At 42.4% G+C, this 20,772-nt stretch overlaps 1 protein-coding gene across 5 annotated transcripts in view; it reads right to left on the reverse strand.

Moving 5' to 3' along the window:
• Positions 1–20,772, reverse strand: part of BEND7 (BEN domain containing 7) — an 89,659-nt gene that overhangs the window by 45,660 nt on the left and 23,227 nt on the right. For all 5 annotated transcript variants that reach the window (XM_055543855.1, XM_055543857.1, XM_055543854.1 and 2 more), the window contains exons 3-5: positions 11,956–12,255; positions 8,789–8,911; positions 4,973–5,238 (exon numbers count right to left, since the gene is read on the reverse strand). In XM_055543855.1, coding sequence (XP_055399830.1) covers positions 4,973–5,238; positions 8,789–8,911; positions 11,956–12,255 — 689 coding nt within the window. The remainder of the gene's footprint in view (positions 1–4,972; positions 5,239–8,788; positions 8,912–11,955; positions 12,256–20,772) is intronic.

Raw genomic sequence — 20,772 nt, forward strand, 5'->3', positions numbered from 1 at the left:
TTACTAGCTCCCAGTGGGTTACTTTACTTATTGGGCTATGAAGAAATTAAGAAAACAGATTCTGAATTCAGTAGCTATTTATGTTGAAAGCACCAATGCATTTTAAATTATTTAAGAATGACAAAAACATTAACAAAATTATCTTAAGTTGATGGATATGTAGCTTTATCTTCTGACAACTTCTGTGTGATCTGGGATTACTGGAAAATATTCACAGTAACTACAGAAAATAGAAAAACATTTTCTATGTTTTTAAAAAATATTTTAAAAAATATTTAAAATATATAAAAAAACTGATCTTAGTGTTTCATCAAGGCCAAGCAATAAGCCAAACAGGAAGCAACAACAAGGAAGTAAACCTAAGCCATGTGTATCTACCCTGAAAAAAAAAAATCAATAAATCCAACTAGGTAGGGAAAACTGTCAAACATTTACACCTGTCTTCTCTGAGTCCTGAGAGAGTACTGGGTTGGGAACTCCTAAAGAAAGAACTGAATATTGTATTTATATCTGAAATTTGGTTTGGGGTTTCTGTTTTTGCTTCTGTGCAGTTCAGATTTCAGTTTTATTTAATGCACTAACTTAAAATGGGTCAAGTAATCTTGCCCCCAGAGAGAACCATTTCTGGCCACTCTCTTTTTAAAAATATGATTAGTTTGTGTGTATTTGCTCAAGTGTATATACCTGTAAGTTTACTTAACAAAGTTATATTTATCCCTATAAAGGTACTTAGCTAGGACTGCTAAGGTTTAAAAAGGAACCAGTATTTACTGAGTGCTTAAAAAGGTACCAGGTACTATTCTAAGTGCTTTACATAGATAATGTCATTTACTTCTTCCAGCTGGCCCACACCGTGAGGTCAGCTCTATCATTACTCCCCTTTTACTCAGGGAAAACTGAGGGAGGTGAGGGTGGGTACCTTTGTCAGGGTTACACGCAGGGCTTCTAGCCTGGGCATCCTGACTAGACATCCTGCACATTTCAGAGCTATACCCTTGACCAGGAAGGTCTCCCCTGGAAACTTCCAAGTAAACAGCACACACGGGGACTTCCCTGGCAGCCCAGTGGTCAGGACTCTGTGCTTCCTCTGCAGGGGGCACGGGTTCAATCTCTGGTTGGGGAATTAGGATCCTACAAACTGTAGGGTGTGGCCAAATAAATAAATAACCCAAACCAACCAACCGGCCAGCATACAGAGCCATGGTCTAACCTTTCTCTTCTCCTTTGTGTACCATCATCTCATGAACGGTGAGCGGTGGTCACACACCAGAGCTGGGCCAGCGCAGGCACTGAGTGGAGCACTGGTGGACAGGGTGCACGCAGCCCTGGTCTGAGAACCAGCTCCAGACTGACTGCATGGGCTCGAGCAGCCTACTTAACCCTTTATGTCAGTCTTTTCATCTATCAATTTTTTAAAAAATGTATTTATGTGGCTGTGCCAGGTCTTAGCTGTGGCATGTGGGATCTAGTTCCCTGACCAGGGATAGAACCTAGGCCCCTGGCATTGGGAGCATGGGGTCTTAGCCACTGAACCATCGGGCAAGTCCTTCCTTATCTATAAATTGAGGATAATAATAATACCTCAAAGAGTAAGGATGAAATTTGAAAAATTACTTGGCAAAGGATAGCACACAAACACGACTACAACTACTATTATTGTTATTATTTTTTAATTTAATCCCTGCCCTTGAGAAGCTAAGGGGGAAGGAGGGAAAATCACATTAAATTGAGGAGAGGGTTCTAATTAAAGCCAAGTCCTAGAACCAAAGTTCTCTAAGGTGATTTCGTATATTGTATTTGATGCAGCTGCGATGCATGGCTGTTTACTGAGCACCTTTTCTGGGCCAGGCACTGGGGCAGCGTTCCCTGTGTGCCTGAGGCTCTTTACTGCGGGTAGTGCTGACTCGGATGCCCTGCTTTTCCGCACTGAGCAGGGCTGCCCATCAGGTGTCAGGGGCTCGGTGGTCCCCTTGCAATGATCCACAGCCCCTCATGTTCCTGCTTGTGCCCAGACATACAAATTTGTATTGGGGCAATGCTAAAAGCCACAGCATAAAAGAGATAACTTCATACATTGTGAACTTTAAACAATTTACGGTTAATTTTTTTTTTTTTTTTTACATTTAAAAAGCAATAAAGGAGCATCCCTGGCAGTTCAGTGGTTAAGACTCTGCGCTTCCACTGCAGGGAGCACAGGTTCCAATCCTGGTCAGGGAACTAAGATCCCACACTCTGCAAGGTGTGGCCAAAAATAAATAAATAAATGATTTTTTTTTAAATTCTGATAAAAAAAAATTTTTTTTTAAAGCAATAAAGTCACAGGTTTTATGTGTCCTTTTTTTCATTGCTTCTAGCTCTAATATTCTTCCTGTGCTTCAAACATCTACTGGACTTTTTGAGGATACTCAACCTCCTGTTACTTCCCATCCAGAAATGAAGGCCTGCTCCTGCCTTCCCTGTCTCGGTTAAGGAAGTCAGTACTGACTAACCTCATTTTCCAGGATAGACATTGTGGGGCTTGCTTCTCTCAAGGCACCAAGTCCCCGTGGGGGTACCTCCTGGGCGCTTCTCACTTCTCTGTCCCTTCACTGCTCATGGCTGGACTCTGCCCATCTCTTACCTGGCTGCCTGGAATTATCTGTCTCCTGCTCTCTGGTCTCTTCTCTGTGTTGATCAGTCATCCACAAGGCGCTTCCAGATTCCAGTCTAAACATGGATATGACTATTCCTCTACTTGAAACCTGCAGTGGCTCCCTAGTGCCCAGAAGATAAAAAAGCCAAGGGCCTCGGATAACACGTCGGGGCTTTCACTGTCTGATACACTGCTGAGCCCATGTTCATGTGATCATGTGCTACCAACGCAGCCACACTGGCCCACATGCCCACTCCTACAACTCTGGACCTAATCTCCCCAACACTGGGTATTTTCAGAGCCTGTCTTCAGATACATAACGCCCATCTACTTACATATAATCCTGCTTTATTACTTTTTCTCCAATCAGTTTTATAGAAGAATTCCTGTAAGATTATTATCTATTTTCTATTTTCTCCTCTGGACTTCCACCAAAGTGTAAAAGGTTCATGGCTAAGGAATAATAAAAGACGAGAAGGGCGTCTAAATTTAGACACCTTTAGCACTGATGGACCCACCACCTAAGGGGCCAGCCTCATCCATGCCAGCAAGACCCTCTGAGGACAGTTTCCAGTGATGGGACTCACTGTGTGGTTCTCTAAGGGCAGTTAGTTTCCATTCAACAGATGAATCAAAGGGCAAAGCAGCTGGATAACGTAAAGATAACATCTATATACAGTTTTTGCTTTTTTTTAAGAAGCATGTTATTCTTCTATCAAAGATAGTCAGCCCCTAAGTCTTCATGAACAATTCTAAATGTGCTTTATTAAATTTAATAGTTCTTGTTAGCAAAACTCATCATGAATAAAAAGCAAATTATTTTTTTGGCATTCTGATATTGATAAAGGAAAGTTCTATTTCACTAATGTACATATAGCCTTTATCAGATCTTTCTCAATTTATCTCTGAAGTATGTTTAGAGCTTAAAAATTAAAAAAAGAGGAAGTTCAGTGATTAGCATGAGATTGACTCATTTAGAAGATGATTTTCACAACTCCAGTGATTGCTCCTGATACACTAATGCCTATCACAGGAAAGAAGGCTCTAAATAATTCAAGAAAAATATAAAAGTATTGTGAAAGCTGCTTCAGGCTGAATGTACTTTGTGCCAGGGTATCACCTGCCTCTGCTTCCAAATGTGTGATTGACATGGGTTTTGAACCTAGGGCCTCAGCTACAATAACAACCGGATAGGAGGAAATGAACCAGCTAGTCCAGGATGGAAGGCTGTCACCATTAATGATTTTCTAAGGCTAAGTTTTTAGTCTGGAAGAACTTCTTAACAATCGTGCGTGTGTTCATGGATAAAAAACAAACATGAACTCTTCTCATCAAGGAGGAGATAAAAGTTCAAGTGATTTTCTAGTCTAATAAAGTCACGAGATGATCATTTTCGTTGCCTCCCTTTATTAAATAAGACCCAAGCTAGCAGCCTGTCTTTTTCCAATGTGAAAGGAATGCTGTTTTAAAATAGCAATGTATTTCTTATTTAAAGTTGAAGAGTAGGACCACACTTGCATCCTATATAGGCCTGTGGGAGTTCTCAGCAGGGTTCTCATCCTATGCCATCTGGTAATAATAGCCCACTCGTTCTGGTTTATTTTAGGAACTCTCCCAACAAGTTGGGGTTCACAGCATCAGTGTACTCAGACACTAAGGCGAGTTCGCTGTGGCCGACAAAACATGTTGCTAAGTTCGTTTATGGCCGTGTGACTCTAAAATGGTAAGTCAGACGGTTGTCTTAGATGTCATTTAGTATCTTGGGCTGTGACAACCTTCGAGCTATGATATTAAAATAGAAAAACCTTTGCAGAGTGTTAACCTATCATTACAGACTCAATGGCACGGCACTGCAACCTAATTAGCAGTGTGGCTTGCATCCTTGCATCTATAAAATAGAATTAGCGTGAGCACTGCTCTTTTTTTTATTATTAGTTTGTGTTTCTAGAAAGGTGTGACCTTATCTGTAGGGTTCTGCTCATTTATGTCCATCTACAAAGGATTTAATTACATTCTTTTAGCTCTCTATGCTGAGGAAATTGAAAACGGCCGCTTCAAAATTACAAATGTTAACAAAATTAGTGAACAGAATATTTACTCCATCACCCTCTCCTTTCGGAGAGAATGGAAACAAGCTGAGGTAAATAAGGCCTAAGATTTTCAGAAGAGAAAATTCTGGGCAAGGAGAGCATTAAGAGTTCTCCTTTCCTCTTTCCCACGTGTATTCTGCAAGCTTCTCTGGTTTTCTTGGGCAGAACTAGTGAAGGGCAAAGTGTATAAATATGGCACAGTGTCTGAAAGTTACATATTAGCACGAGCAGCTAGAAAACATCAACTTACATCGGAGGCTGGTGATTCAAGCACGATGCCAAATCCTAGAATGTGGCTCTCCCCAGGGGAGGCGTGCTCGGCCACGGGGAGGCTGGAATTCTCGGGCGCCCCTGCAGCCTTCTTCTCAGCTTCCAACGCACTGGGCTTCTGTTTCACAGTGAGAGGTTCCACAGTCTTTGGGGGCACTTTTTTCTTTTTATTTCTCTTGCGCGAGACGGCAGTTCGCTGGGAGCAGATAAGGGAAATTGGGGGTTGTTGTCTGTTTTGGGTTCCAACTGTGAACAACAAACAAAAACATGGTACAGGCACGTGTGTCTAACCTAGGAGAGTACTCTTGCTCCATCAGCTGAGGCTGAAATGGGTTCACTGGAGGATGGGGCACATCGAGATCAACCTCACGCTGGACCTGAGCATGACCAAATGCTGCCTCAAAAGGTCTACAGGCAGAAAAAACCCAAGAGAAAACTCTCCTCTAAATCCTGGTGGCTAATTGATTACCTGGTGGGTAATCGATAGGAGGAAAGGATGATGAGCTATAAGAAAACATTGAAGCATGATTTTACGCATCACATGACATTTTTGTATACCCAAGAACCCCAGAACTTAAATTGAGGTGTAGACATCTATGTTTTTTGGAAAGCCAATCTTGGGAATACTCCATTTGAGATTAAACTGATTGGTAGCCAGCAACCTACAGGTGCCGAAATCAACAAAAGTCGGGTAACAATGCTCATTTGGGCAAGTCTGATCAAAAGCATCACTTGAGAATGACCAGTAAGCATGTGGGCTAGGTCTGTTGGTCAATTTCAGGTCCAGTTATTCCTGCCTCACAAACCAATACTGTCCACACATCAGCCATCTCCACACACTATGCTACTGGGTTCTGACCAGGCTGTTTCTCCATAACCCAGCTTTATGTAGCTGAAAAATAGGAAAAATATAGTTCAGTACAAGAAGAACAAATCAGTAAGGTCCAGGAATGGTCTGAGTTCCAAAGACGAGAAGCGCTGATTGAGAGCTGAGTGCTGATGTTGAATATATACTTAAGGGAATCAAGGATGGTAATTACAGTTCTCAGAGGTGCCCTTCAAGACGTAGTGTTTGTTAACCATTTAAAAATAGTCTGATTTAAAGTTTGGTAGGGAAATATGGCATTATTACTTAAATCTGCATGTGTTAATATGGTTTTTAAAACTATAACCACAGCTGCTTTTTCACAGAAATACAGCTCTAAAAATAAGATGAAAACCTAAAACTCTTGACATGCACATAATATGGATCATTTCTTATCAGGTTGTAAATGGGGAATATTTGTACTCTGAACTTGATATCTGCATCTCTAGGCTGGACAGAAATTTATAATAACTATTAGAAACACTATTTGCACTGCAAATGAGCACTGCAAAGTTTTTTAATCACCCATGCAGTAAGCAGTCTAGCTCACTGGTTCTCAACCTCAGCTACACATTAGTTTCACTGGATTCACCTAAAAAAAAAAAAAGAAGAAGAAAGCCAGTGCCTCAGCCTCAATCCAGACTAATTGGGACTGGAATTTCCCAGGGAGATGCCTGGGTATCGGGATTTTTTAAAAGCTCCACCAATGATCCCCAATATATAAGCTGGACTGGAACTTTTCTGTTAGATCTGAATTTTCAGCTGAGGCTAGGTCTCCATTTGCAAAGTTAGACAACTGAAGCAGTTATCAATGATCTAGGACTCCAGCCTCACCAAGTCTCACTTTCCAAAATTAAAAGCGAAAATGTTTTGAGTTTAAAGAACACAGGGTCTGAGGTTTTCTTCTCCTTCTGCAAGTCTGGACAAAGCTGTGTTCTTTCGAATCAGATCTTAATTGCTTGATCTTATTCCTTGCCTTCTCCCTGAAGTAAAGGTGAAACTTTCTAAGTAGAAGGTAAATCTACATTTTATAGGTAATAAACCTTAAAGTCAATCTACTTACTCAACACATATTCTTCAGTTTAAGAAAATTAAAGGAGACTAATTTATTCAGTTTATCCTCTGGGATCCCTGACAGCTCTGGGGTCATTTACTGCCCTAATCTGCAAAGGTTCATAAAAGGAAACAGGGAGACACAGTGGCATTTACTTAATAGATTCTCAGAAGGCTTCAGTCAAGGATTTAAATGGTTGCAATTTGTAGTTTGCCATTTGGGGAGTAAGGAGCTTAAGTAACAAAATAAATCATTACCATTTCATACGCATATTTTCTTAAGTGCTAACAAATTCTTCCTCTGAGGAAAGAAATCTGTACAGAATGAAGTAACCTTTCTTTCTGAGCTCCTTATTTAGGAGATGTTAGCCTCTGCTGGGTTAATAAGAACACAGATTATCCTTGTGGAACAAGGTGAGTTAAATGCTTACTGACCTGACCAAAATGCTTTTATTTTTTCCCTTGGGATAAGACTAAATCCAGTGCATAAAATTAGATGTTGCTCCTCAGAAAGCCTTTTGCTCATTTCACTTGCACGTGATCTTGGGTGACTGATATGTTTAAGTATTAAGTTTTTTAAGTATCAAACCACATCACTGAATATTAAAATTTTACTAGAATTAACTAAATGGCACCAAGGACGATTTCTGAGCTGTCTGAATACCTTTACAGTGGAAAGGGGGGAAGTTAGTTATATATGACTGGGCCATTTTCCAGCTTAAGGAGCAGTTTTCCCTGATGAAGTGGAAGGCTTAATGAAATGATTTATTATTTTCTGTTGCTGTTGTTCAGTCGCTAAGTTGTGTCTGACCCTTTGGGACCCCATGGACTGCAGCACGTGAGGCTCCCCTATGACAAAAAAAAAAAGCTTTTTCTTTACTAATTTGGGAGACTAGAAATCACAGCCACTATAATAAGGACCTAGACTTCCAGACTTCTAAGAAATGCTCCAGGTCTTTGTAACAACACTCACAAAATAGCTGAGGCTCAGATCATGCTTTACCGAGTTCAGCTGCATTTACTATCTCTTCTATTTTCAAAACAACCCTGTGAGTTAGATATTAATACTCTAGTTACAGATGAGAAATCTGAGGTTCAGACTGGGACTCTGACCCTAAAATGCAAGTTCACTGCTCTTCTGTTCCTCAACTTGTCTAACAGGAGCGAGAACAACAACAACAAAAAAAGCACCGTGTAAATAAAAAGACAAAACCGGAGGTGTCTCAGAGCCTCTCTGACCTGAATGTTAGGGAGAAAAGCCACAAGCAGAGCCTGAGGGCCAATGTTTCTTGTCAGCTGATACTCTGGAATCTTTACCAGCAGAGCCCAGGCTTCCTAAGGGCTCCTCTGCATGTACAGAGCTGCTTGGCTCCTCACCTGTCACAGGGAGCCCAGTGTGGGAGGCAGGGTGGGCTTGTGCAGAAGCGAGGGTTGTAAGATGCACACAGCCCCCCAAACCGAGCCTCTCAGGAGGGAAGATGAGCCATTCTCACCTCCTTCCCCATCAGGAACCTCCTTGTCAATTTACATTAGGGAGATGAGCCGAAGGGCTCTGCCCACCTTCGGGTGTAATTGTCTCAAAGTTTAATTAGCTGACATTTGTGAAGTACCCGAAGCACATGTACAGAAGGAGTGAGCAGTATCAGCCAGAAAGCATCTGTGAGACTGGCTAACAGGAAGGTGGGTTCTGGAAAAAGCAGAGAAAAATGGATGCTTGAAGAAGTGCACCATCAACTATACTTCCATAAAAATTTTTTTAAATAAATTATATATAAAGGAAACCTCGCTGGTGAGACAGCAAGGTGGGAGACACAGCGTAACCAAAGCATAATGAACATCCCCACTGAAGATCCTCCCTCTGAGGCCGGATCTGCGTACCTGCCTGAATCTGCATCAGTTTCCGCATGGTCTTGAGCTCTTGGAGGATGGCCTGCAACGTCGACTGGCAGTTACAAGTGCAGCAGTTGGATCCAGCTGATGAATTCACCACTGGAAGTTCTCCTGAGCACGAAAAGAGAGAATGATGGCCGCCAAGCAACAGCAAGAATATAAAGAGGAAAATAAAAAAGGTACCCGGTGCTTTTCACAGCCTGAATGCTGGGGTCTGGCTTTAGCTAACTGTCCAGGTTTCTCTACTGTCAGGCGTGTGTCGTGTCACAGGGTGGCGCAGCCCGTGTGAATGGACACACACGGTTTGCTGTCACAGTGCCCCCCCCCACCACTGTCACCCCAGTTCATCTCAGATAACGATACAGAAAACATTGTCTAAGAACACACTTGTGCTATTTTGCACAAAAAACTAGCTCTGTGAACAGCCTTTATCTAAATCCAAACAAACTGGGTAGCTGCACATGTCCTGAGAGTTCATACTAAGAGTTAAATGTATCTAACTATTTAAAAGACAGTTTTAGCATTAACCATGTGATTCCAAAAATTAAGAACTGTCAACACATTGCTTTTGTGCTGGGTGTGGTATGTCTGGGTGGGGGGAAGCGGGGGCAGCAGGGTCTGGGAGGGTCCATGTGAACTTAAGGGGTCAGAGGCTGCTGGTGCGTTGGCTCTTCTCCAGCTTCATAAAAGAGTGCCCTTCTACATAGTCCATTCCCCGTTCTTCAGTTTCAATTTAGTCTCATTTTCACTGTTTGAAAGTGAAAGTCGCTCAGTTGTGTCCAACTCTTTGCGACCCCAGGAACTATACAGTCCATGGAATTCTCCAGGCCAGAATACTGGAGTCGGTAGCCTTTCCCTTCTCCAGGGGGTCTTCCCAACCCAGGAATAGAACGCAGGTCTCCTGCATTGCAGGCGGATTCTTTTACCAGCTGAGCCACAAGGGAAGCTCAAGAATACTGGAGTGGGTAGCCTATCCCTTTTCCAGTGGATCTTCCCGACCCAGGAATCAAACCGGGGTCTCCTGCATTGCAGGCGGATTCTTTACCAACTGAGCTATCAGGGACGCCCTTTTCACTGTTGAATATGTCATAAAATTGTCCTATTCTGTTTTCCTTACATGTAAACAAATATCTTCCTATTATTGCTGGAATAAAATGGGACATTTGTAAAACCATGCTTTCAGTACAGTACCCCTGGCCTCAGTATCCAAGTTCCCTTAAAGGCGATCAGGATAAGATACGGCTCTCACTTGGGTTTTTTCATAGGTGGAAGAGGGAAGTTCTACAGTTTTGGTCCAGCTATATTCTTTACTATATGTTAAATGTAATTTACATCCTGCAATATGCATTCTTTGCGAATATTAATTATTGAAAGTTTCACCACAGCAAAACTTGCAATATGTATTCTTTGCGAATATTAATTATTGAAAGTTTCACCACAGCAAAACCATGGAATACTTAATGTGTGGAGCAGCACAATTATTTACATTCAGAGTTGTAGCAAAATGAGATGTTACAACTTTAAAACTACAAATGATTAAATTAAAACTCCAATGAGATACCAAATGTATTCCGATCAACAATACGCCATTAACACAGAAGTATTTTAAAACAAATATGGGGGAATTTAGGTTTGTAACTCTGACCATTACTAATATTTTTCAAAGTAAATCCACCATCCTTGTTGGGGCCTGGAAAATAGAACACTATTCACCCAATACTTCCTGATGGGGGCGCTTATTAGCTTCATAGATACCTGAGGCCATTTTATTTCTCTAGTCATTTCTCCCATGGCAGTAGAGTTAGGAGGACTTTGTGAATATTCCTAGTCACTATTCCAAGTCTGTAGCATTTTAGAGGACAAAACCAATCCTTTTCATCTTGTTATAAATCATTTTCTAATTTTAAAGAGAACTACCTTTTTATTTTTATGGAGGACTTTTTAAAGAGCCATCTCTTTCTAACCTGGAAGCACGCCAGCATGAGAATCTGATATTGGCTTATGTAATATTAAGAGAGACAGAAGACACCCATACATCTCTTGGGGTCCCTCCCTGTCTCTTCAGCAGTGGCTAATGATGGCTTTTTATACCTTTGAACTGGTTATCACAGTTTAAAAAAAAAAAAATTCACAATAATTGTCTTTTCCTTGAAGGATGATGAACAGGGGGGAAAATCCCTAACTTTTTAAAGAAACTAGAAATGCGTTCTTCCTTTCTTCTCATTCCCTTTGTTAAAACTACAGATCTGCACATCTGTATGTAATTTATAACACAAATAACAGTGTCACTGGAGGGAAAATTAACATGAATGGAGAAATCAAGTTTTTCCTTATGTTTTGGGGAAAAAAAATTGCCATTTGAGTTTTTTTTCCCCTAACAATTAGGAATTTAAAATAGATAACTAATAAGAACCTACTGAATAGCACAGGGAACTCTACTCAATATTCTATGGTGACCTACATGGGAAAAGAATCTAAGAAAGAGTGGATATATTTAAGTGTATCACTGATTCACTTTGCTGTACACCTGAAACTAACACAACACTATAAATCAACTATACTCCAATTAATTTTTAAAAACCCATTAGGAATTTAAATTAAGGAAATTTTACTTTAAAGGAATAATTTTCAACCTGAATGAAGCAAGTTATAAAATATGGATCGTCTGGTTCAGGAGCTTGAATGGGAGGTTAAAGTCAAGGTGTCACTTGACTGGCGGGGTCATCAGTCCTCCCTTTAAATGACTCGTCCTATAATGAAGAAAGCCCAGGACTTAGCAAGGGGATGTGTTAAGAATACACCATGTGACCAGGAAGCTTCTTTTAATGCCACAGTGGAGCTCTTTCTGCCCTAATGTTCAGTTGTTTGTGACAATAATATCCGTATCTCAGCCAGTGATGGCTTTGACTTTTTAAAGAGCTAAAGTGTCTATCAAGAAACTATCCCTTCTAATAGAGAACCCCCAGTTTTTCCTGCATCTCAAGTCTAGATTTTTTTATACTCTTTTTCCTTTATGTCTTCCCTATCTTTTAAAATAATTCAATTAAGGTACATGATTAAAGGAGGGTTTACTATATAGAACTCAAAGAACATACTAAATGTTTATAGACAGAAAACATATTGGGACGACTGTGAGCATCTGATGAGGGCCATACCATTGGAGCTCCCAGAGGTGTGGGGCTGGCTCTGGAAGGTTCTGGAGCGGGTGCCATACTGCCCTGAGAACTGCCCGCTCTGGGGTGGCAGCTCGTTCCACGTGCCCCGGGAAGACGGGTGGAGGCTCGGGGGGGCCTCTGCAGAGTTCAAACGCTGAGGCCAAATCGCATCCAAATCCTGGGGTTCCTCTTTAAGTTTCTCCCCATCCTTGCCCACACGCTGATATATCCTCCCAGCGCTGTCATTCAGTAATCTTCTCATTCCTGTAATTTGTTTTTTAATTTCCATGCTTTCATCTCCTAATGGAAACAGGGCCAGAGATAGCACTGTAAATTAGTGAAAGAAAAAATAATCCACTACCAGAAAAAAAGCAAAACGAGACACCCCCCCTTCCTTCTTTGGAATCGGGGGAGGATTACTGACTCCAGATGCAAGCTTCTCTTTTAAGAATCTTCTTTCCTCAGAGGATTTTTTTTTTTTTGAACCAAAGTATCTGTATTGCACTGAATAAATATTACTTAATAAATATTACTTAAAGATGACTCTGAAATTATACAGATATAAAATATTTTCTATAAATAATATCATCAAAGGATCTATTAGATCTAGATCTATTACGGGCTATTTCACACACGTGTGCATGCTTGCTCAGCCTCTCAGTCGTGTCCAACTCTTTGTGACCTCATGGACTGTAGCCCACCAGGCTCCTCTGTCCATGGAATTCTCCAGGCAAGAATACTGGAGTGGGTTCCCATTCCTGTCTCCAGGGGATCTTCCCAAAACAAGGATTGAACCCTTATCTCCTGCACTGGCAGCTAGGTTCTGTACTGCTGAGCCACAAAGGAAGCCCACCGCAAACATACTATCTTCTTAAATTGTCATCAGCCAGTAACTTTACAAAGATTAAGGGAAGTAGTCTTTTCTTTTTTTTCTCTAATCTGAGTTTTAAAATAAAAGTCTAATGCCACGGTACACACTCATACAGTCACTCTACTAAATGCTTGAAATTTCAACTATGAAGAAAGGAAAAGCCCCGCAGAAAGCATCTATTACAAAAAACAGCTCCTACAAATAAATCTAGCACATTTATTTATTTATTTTTAATTTTTGGCCGCATCTGTGCAGCATGTGGGATCTTAGTTCCTGACCAGGGATCAAACCCACGCACCCTACATTGGGAACTCGGAATCTTAACTACCGGACCACCAGGGAAGTCCTGAGTACATTTAATATAATTATGTTGTAATACCCTCAGCATCATATTAGCCAGATTTCTCTATCAGACTGGTAACTGCACAATGAATACAGGTATTTTGCATTGACTAGTTATTTAGCTTATTAATACACAAATACATGACTGAATGTAATAGAGAAGGAAATGGCAACCCATTCCATTATTCTTGCTTGAAAAAGTCCACGGGGTCACAAAGAGTCGGACACGACTCAGCAAACTTAACAACAACAGTAACAAAACTGAACGTAAGGAAACTTTTCTATTTTTATGCTGTGAAGTTAGTATCTTCAATTTTTAAAATGGTAACAAAAGTATTAATTGTCTTTAATATCTAACATGAACACATGCAGAATTAATACAGATTTCCAAATTTACAATACTGCTCTGTGTTGGCATATGCTTGAGAGGAGAAATATTTTACTTTGTCATAAAACTCTTTTCATTTCAAACACCTGTGAAAATGACAATACAGAAACAATAAATCATGTTCCAGATTTTTATGAGAACGAATGACCGAGCACAACTGAAGAAATGCGGAGCCAGCATTTACAACTTTCTCAGGATGTCTGGGGAACAGGGTGTGTCTGGAAGAGGTCCCAGAGGAATTCTGAGAGATAAATCTATAAGCCAGTGTGGCTGCTGTTACCTTCAGCATCCAAACCCGCCCTTTCCCGGCGTGACTAACAGCACAGCTTGGGCAGGAAGGAGCTTCTTTCCTGCAGGGCTTTTATTCTGGACCAGGGATGTCACACACGCATCCAGGCTGCAGCGTGCTGATCTCAGTTGACACTGGCTGGTGGCTGCCACTCCCCTCCCTCCCAGGGCCCTGGCAAGAACCACACCAGCCAAGCCAGGCAGAGGCGGGCATGCTGCCTGGGGCCTGGATCAGTGCCAGCTTACTCCCCACATGAACCCTGACGCATCACAGCCAAAGGGCCACTCTCTTTTCAAAGGTTCCACTTCTGCTCCAGTGACTGAATCCTATGATAAAGTGCTGTCTTCAGAAGGAGGGAAAAAAGGTCATGAGGATCCTGAAACTTTCTAAGATCAAAGTTGCTTTGTCATGAGCTTAGTTTCACAGTCCCAGAACCTACAGCTCTGAAACTTACAAGACTGAAAGTACAGTGTGAATTCTGCACACTTGATACTTTCAAGAGGACAACCAGGATTGTGGAAGAGAGGGACATCCTGGCTGTGGGCTGACACTTAGAAACATTTCTTACAAAATCAAAACAAGAGGCAAACCATGACAACAGATTAGGACCTGGGACTGAAGAGGAAGAAAAACAGGGGGCTGTGAAGGCAGGTAGCAGAGCTGGCTGACTTTCTGAGAAGAGAGCTCACAGTCTATCCAACTGTGGGACAGCTGAAAGGACAGAAAACAGCTAAGTGTAAGAACTGCTGGAGTCAAGGAAAGCTGAGAGACGTGGGGAAGGCTGGAAACGGGCTGGTTGCCGGGCGGCCTCTTAGCGGTGACAGGCTGGGTGTCCCCAGAGTGCAGTGGGATGAGCTGTCCTTCCTTTAGCCATAGAAGTCAGGAGCAGCCCTGACCACACCACCTGGGGAGGAGGCCCTAGAACCGCATCTCTCTCTCTTGAGCTCTGTCTCTGTCTCTCTCTCTCACACACACACATGGGGCGGGGGTGGGGTGGGGATGATGCACTCTGCAGAGAGAGGGGAATTGAGTCCTCACATATTCAGGAGGGATGCAGCAGAGGATCAGGAGGGAGACCTAAAGACTAAAAGTGGGGACGACAGAGAAAGCTGAGCAGCCTGCACACACTGGGATGGAGAGGGTGAAGCTTGCAGGCTTGGACCACGGATGCTGGGGGGTGGGTCGGGGACAGGCTGGGGCCGGGGCTCCCAGACCTGGACTCACTTCCCAATTGTACTGACTTGCTACTTGATACGAGACGAGCCACCTGCTATTCTCAGGCTTCAGCTTCCTGAACTGTAAAAGCGAATTCTGAACCAGACCATGCCTGGCATAACCCAGGGGGAGCAGTCAAGGAGGGAGGTACGTTTTTCCCATTACCAAGATGTTCACAGGGCACCAAACAGCTCTAAAAGTCACGTATGTCCTTCTCAGAAAGAGTGGGCTTATTCTGATTGCTACAGTGAAGCCAAGTTCTCTGACTCAAAAAAAAAAAAAAAAAAGGGATAAATTAAGATGTTGAGATTTGAAGCACTAGTTGACCTCTTTGTCTTTCCAATTCTAATAAGTTGATGTCCTCCCCATGTGTAAATGCAAAGAAGCTCCAAAGAAGCATGATTCCAGGGAATTCCCTGGTTGCCCAGTGGTTAGGACTCCGCACTTTCACTGCCAAAAATGTTTCAATTCCTGGTTGGGGAACTAAGGTCCCGCAAGCTGTGCAATATGGGCAAAAAACAAAAACAAAGAACAACAATAACAAAAAGAAGCAACAATTCCATAAGGAAACCTGTTCACTTTCCAAACCTAACCACGCCTTTTTTCATGTTTAACCACAAAGGGCTGGATCTTTTTAGAGAAAATGAACAGGAATCTTACAAATATGGATCCATGAATTATAGTAAAACAATCTTAAATGAAAAATGGTTTATATGTTTAGTAACTGGACTCCTTGGACAAGACTGAAAAAAGATTACAGGTTGGATTTTACCCTTTGCTAAATTTCAAGACTCACTTTCCTTTACATAGATTACTTTCCTTTACGTAAATAATTTGCATAATACAGAACAGAGAGTCTTGAAACACAGAAATCATCATACAGGATGACTTGGTCAGGAGAGAACAACATTACACAGAACACGATTATTCATTGTTTGGGGTAATGAAAGAAAAAAGGCAGTAATGCTCAAAGATAGAGTGAGATGATGTGCCTTAACATTATATATCCATTTCTATATGCCTTCTTTTCACAAAGACTCAAAATAGTCACCATATCTTTGCATCGAAAATTAACTAGTGTTGAGCTGTAACAGTCATTTCATACACCTTCTTTATGTAAATGAAAGAAATGTTGTATCACAACCAGAATGAGGTCTAGTAGAATTAAATGATACAGGATGCTTGGGGCTGGTGAACTGGGATGACCCAGAGGGATGGTATGGGGAGGGAGGTGGGAGGGGGGTTCAGGACTGGGAACACGTGTATACCCATGGTGGATTCATGTTGATCTATGGCAAAACCAATACAATATTGTAAAGTAATTAGCCTCCAATTAAAATAAATAAATTTATATTAAAAAATTAATTAATTTAAAAAAGAAAAAAAAGAATTAAATGTGATACTAAGGTTTATAAACAATCCATATACAGAGAAAAATCCGAATGAACCTTTTGTTTTTTTTTTTTAATCTTTATTTAAATTTTATTTTATTTTTAAACTTTACATAACTGTATTAGTTTTGCCAAATATAAAAATGAATCCGAATGAACCTTTTGGCCAACCCAATGTTAATAGGATGGAGTGAAAAAGTACCAGAAATACAGTAAGAAGAATAAGTTACTGAATAAGATGAATAAAGTTTAGAATAAGAGGAATCAAGTTATTCAGATCCCATTCCCTTGGGGCTGTGGAGGGTGGCCCCTGAGCATCACTCTTGCAGGCAGAAGCTCACTGTCTGGGTAGATGGCACAGCTGTACCACTTCCCCCTCTTCCCCCTCTTATTCAGTAATTTATCAGCATCTCCTGGGCCCCAGAGATAGAAAGATCATCCTGTTCAAATTTAAAGGTACTCCCCTTCCAAATCTTTGAACATCTTTTACTCACATCCTTTTGTATGGGTTGGTTATTCTGAAAAATGGTCCTGATTTTCCCCAGCCTGCTGACCTGCACCTCTTTTAAGTATGTGCCCCCAGAACTCCAGCTAGCAGACTACCCTGCTATCTGTAGACACCTCTGATTTCTTGCTAGAGCTAAACGGTGGACCTTCTCTGAGGACCCTGCCTCCCTGAAGTCCCCTGTGTGAAAGTTATTCACCTCCCATTCCCTTGGGGCTGGGGAGGGTGGCCCCTGAGCATCACTCTTGCTGGCAGAAGCTCACTGGGTAGATGGCACAGCTGTACCACTTCCCCCTCTTCTTCCTGAACAGCGGTCTGTGTGCCAGGAGTTTAAGGTTCATAAAGAAAAGTGGCAGGTGATGAAGTCAACACATACAGTGAGGTCATCCCATTAAGGTGCCAGGTTAAGGAAGAATAATTTTGCACTGGAGATATTGGGTTATTGCTCTGGGTTATTTATTTCAATATTTTTATTTATTTATCTGGCTGTACCAAATCTTAGCAGTGGCAGGCAGGATCTTTAGTTACGGCATGTGAACTCTAGGTTGAGGTATATGGGATCTAGTTCCCTGACCAGGGACTGAACCCAGGCCCCCTGCATTGGGAGCATGGAGTCTTAGCCACTGGACCACCATGGAAGTCCCTGCTCTGGGTAATTTCAAATTCACTCTCTCTTTAACATAAGGATGGTAAACAATCAGATCTTTCCCTTAGAAAAACAAATCTGGCAAAACTATGGTAAAAGTAGCGAGGGGAGAGGAAACCAGCCAGAAGGTTATTGCTAAAGGCTTTGTGAATGGCCATGACAGTCTGGGCCAGGATAGGGGGATGGGAATGGAGAGGGAGACACTGAAGAAGGTTCACCAAATAGACTTGCTGATTCACTGGATGTGGGGATGGGGGTGAGGACGTGAAGGAGAATCAGTGAAAGATAAATCCGAGGTTTCTAGCTGGGGTAACTGAATGGATGCTATCTAACATCGGTCAGAGAATTAGAAGGTTGCAGGGGAGTGGGAATACAATGAGGCTAGTTTTTTTTTAAAAAATCTATTATTTTATTATTTATTTGGCTGTGTCGAGTCTTAGCTGAAGCATGTGGGATCTTTAGTTGTGGCATGTGGGATCTAGTCCCCCGACAAGGGATCGAACCCAGGTCCCCTGTATTAGGAGCACGGATTTTTAGCCATTGGACCACCACCCTGAGGCTAGTTCTGACAAAGGAAATTCATATAGTCGGCAGGCAGTTGGGAATATACAAGAAGCTGATGGTGATGAAGTGGGAATACTGGTGGCAGCGGTAGCTACTGTTGCCACCAGTGGTACCTGGCCCCTTTGCACTGAGACAACCCCTTGGGCTCACAAACAACTCAGGGGGTGGCAGGACATCTTATATAGAGATACTAGGTTTCCTGTTAATCTAACACGTAGAGAGCTCAGTACCCTCATTTCAACATTAAAAGCTATGAGCTCATGTGTGTCTCGGCTGGCCAAGTGAGTTCACCTGCTCCTCCTGGACTGAGTCCCCGGGGCAGGCAGCAGTCACCGTGGTCACAACTGTGTCATCTCTAGCTCCTTGCACGCCCTGACCACCGTCCAGTCCATCTCCAGGGTGCCACTCCCTAACTCACGTCTACAGAAGGACTGACGGACACTGAGAGTACTGAGGGACAGTCACCACTACATCCAGTATGCTTTGGCTCTTACTGTGGTATCATGTCCAGCCTTTTTGTTTGTTTTTGGCCGAACCACACAACTTGGGGTATCTTAGTTCCCCGACCAGGGATTGAACATGGGCCACGGCAGCAAAAGCACAGGGTTCTAACCACAGCCGCCAGGGACCTCCCGTCACGTCCAGTTTTGCACTCTTTTAAAGAGGCTGTGAAAGTGCTCCACTCAATATGCCAGCAAATTTGGAAAACTCAGCAGTGGCCACAGGACTGGAAAAGGTCAGTTTTCATCCCAATCCCAAAGAAAGGCAATGCCAAAGAATGCTCAAAGTACCACACAATTGCATTCATCTCACACGCTAGTAAAGTAATGCTCAAAATTCTCCAAGCCAGGCTTCAGCAATATGTGAACCATAAACTTCCTGATGTTCAAGCTGGTTTTAGAAAAGGCAGAGGGACCAGAGATCAAATTGCCAACATCCGCTGGACCATGGAAAAAGCAAGAGAGTTCCAGAAAAGCATCTATTTCTGCTTTATTGACTATGCCAAAGCCTTTGACTGTGTGGATCACAAGAAACTGTGGAAAATTCTGAAAGAGATGGGAATACCAGACCACCTGACCTGCCTCTTGAGAAATTTGCATGCAGGTCAGGAAGCAACAGTTAGAAATGGACATGGAACAGCCTGGTTCCAAACAGGAAAAGGAGTTCATCAAGGCTGTATATTGTCACCCTGTTTATTTACTTATATGCAGAGTACATCATGAGAAACACTGGGCTGGAAGAAACACAAGCTGGAATCAAGATTGCTGGGAGAAATATCAATAACCTCAGATATGCAGATGACACCACCCTTATGGCAGAAAGTGAGGAGGAACTCAAAAGCCTCTTGATGAAAGTGAAAGTGGAGAGTGAAAAAGTTGGCTTAAAGCTCAACATTCAGAAAACGAAGATTATGGCATCGGGTCCCATCACTTCATGGGAAATAGATGGGGAAACAGTGGAAACAGTGTCAGACTTTATTTTTCTGGGCTCCAAAATCACTGCAGATGGTGATTGCAGCCATGAAATTAAAAGACACTTACTCCTTGGAAGAAAAGTTATGACCAACCTAGATAGCATATTCAAAAGCAGAGACATTACTTTGCCAACAAAGATTCATCTAGTCAAGGCTATGGTTTTTCTAGTGGTCATGTATGGATATGAGAGTTGGACTATGAAGAAAGCTGAGCATGAAGAATTGATGCTTTTGAACTGTGGTGTTGGAGAAGACTCTTGAGAGTCCCTTGGACTGCAAGGAGATCCAACCAGTCCATTCTGAAGATCAGCCCTGGGATTTCTTTGGAAGGAATGATGCTAAAGCTGAAACTCCAGTACTTTGGCCACCTCATGCGAAGAGTTGACTCACTGGAAAAGACTCTGATGCTGGGAGGGATTGGGGGCAAGAGGAGAAGGGGATGACAGAGGATGAGATGGCTGGATGGCATCACTGACTCGATGGACGTGAGTCTCAGTGAACTCCGGGAGTTGGTGATGGACAGGGAGGCCTGGCGTGCTGCGATTCATGGGGTCGCAAAGAGTCGGACATGACTGAGCGACTGATCTGATCTGATCTGAAAGAGGCTGTCGAGAAACTTGAGATCATGCAAAAGTCAACAAAAAAGATGAAAGGATCAAAGAAAGGTTAAAGAAGTTGGGTTGTTTCTCTGAGAGACAAATAGCTACTGAGTGACTCCTCTTCAAACACTTGACGGGTTATCACGAACACTGTTCATTATCCATAGGAAAAAGTGGCCTCAAACTGTAGCTTCTAGGCAGGAGGCTGGGCAATGTTATGGTCTAAAGAGCTGACCCCTCCAGTTCTAGAAACAGAGGAGGAACCTCTGAGAAGATGTGCCGAAGGAGTGGCATTAAGGATGCCTCCTGTCTGGGATGTTGAAGAAGTGCTGGAAACAGTGGCGATGGCTGCATACCACTGTGAACATCCTTTTTGGAAAAGGCCTTTTAAGGGAACTTCCTGGCGGTCCAGTGGTTAAGACTCAGGACTTTCACTGCTGTGGGCCCAGGGTTCGATCCCCAGTTGAGGAACTAAGACTCCAAAAGCCACAGAGTGCAGCCCCCAAAAAAGGTTTAAAATTCACTGCAAACAA

The sequence above is a fragment of the Bubalus kerabau genome, chromosome 13, assembly GCF_029407905.1.
Source record: "Bubalus kerabau isolate K-KA32 ecotype Philippines breed swamp buffalo chromosome 13, PCC_UOA_SB_1v2, whole genome shotgun sequence".
Classification (NCBI taxonomy): Eukaryota; Metazoa; Chordata; class Mammalia; order Artiodactyla; family Bovidae; genus Bubalus; species Bubalus kerabau.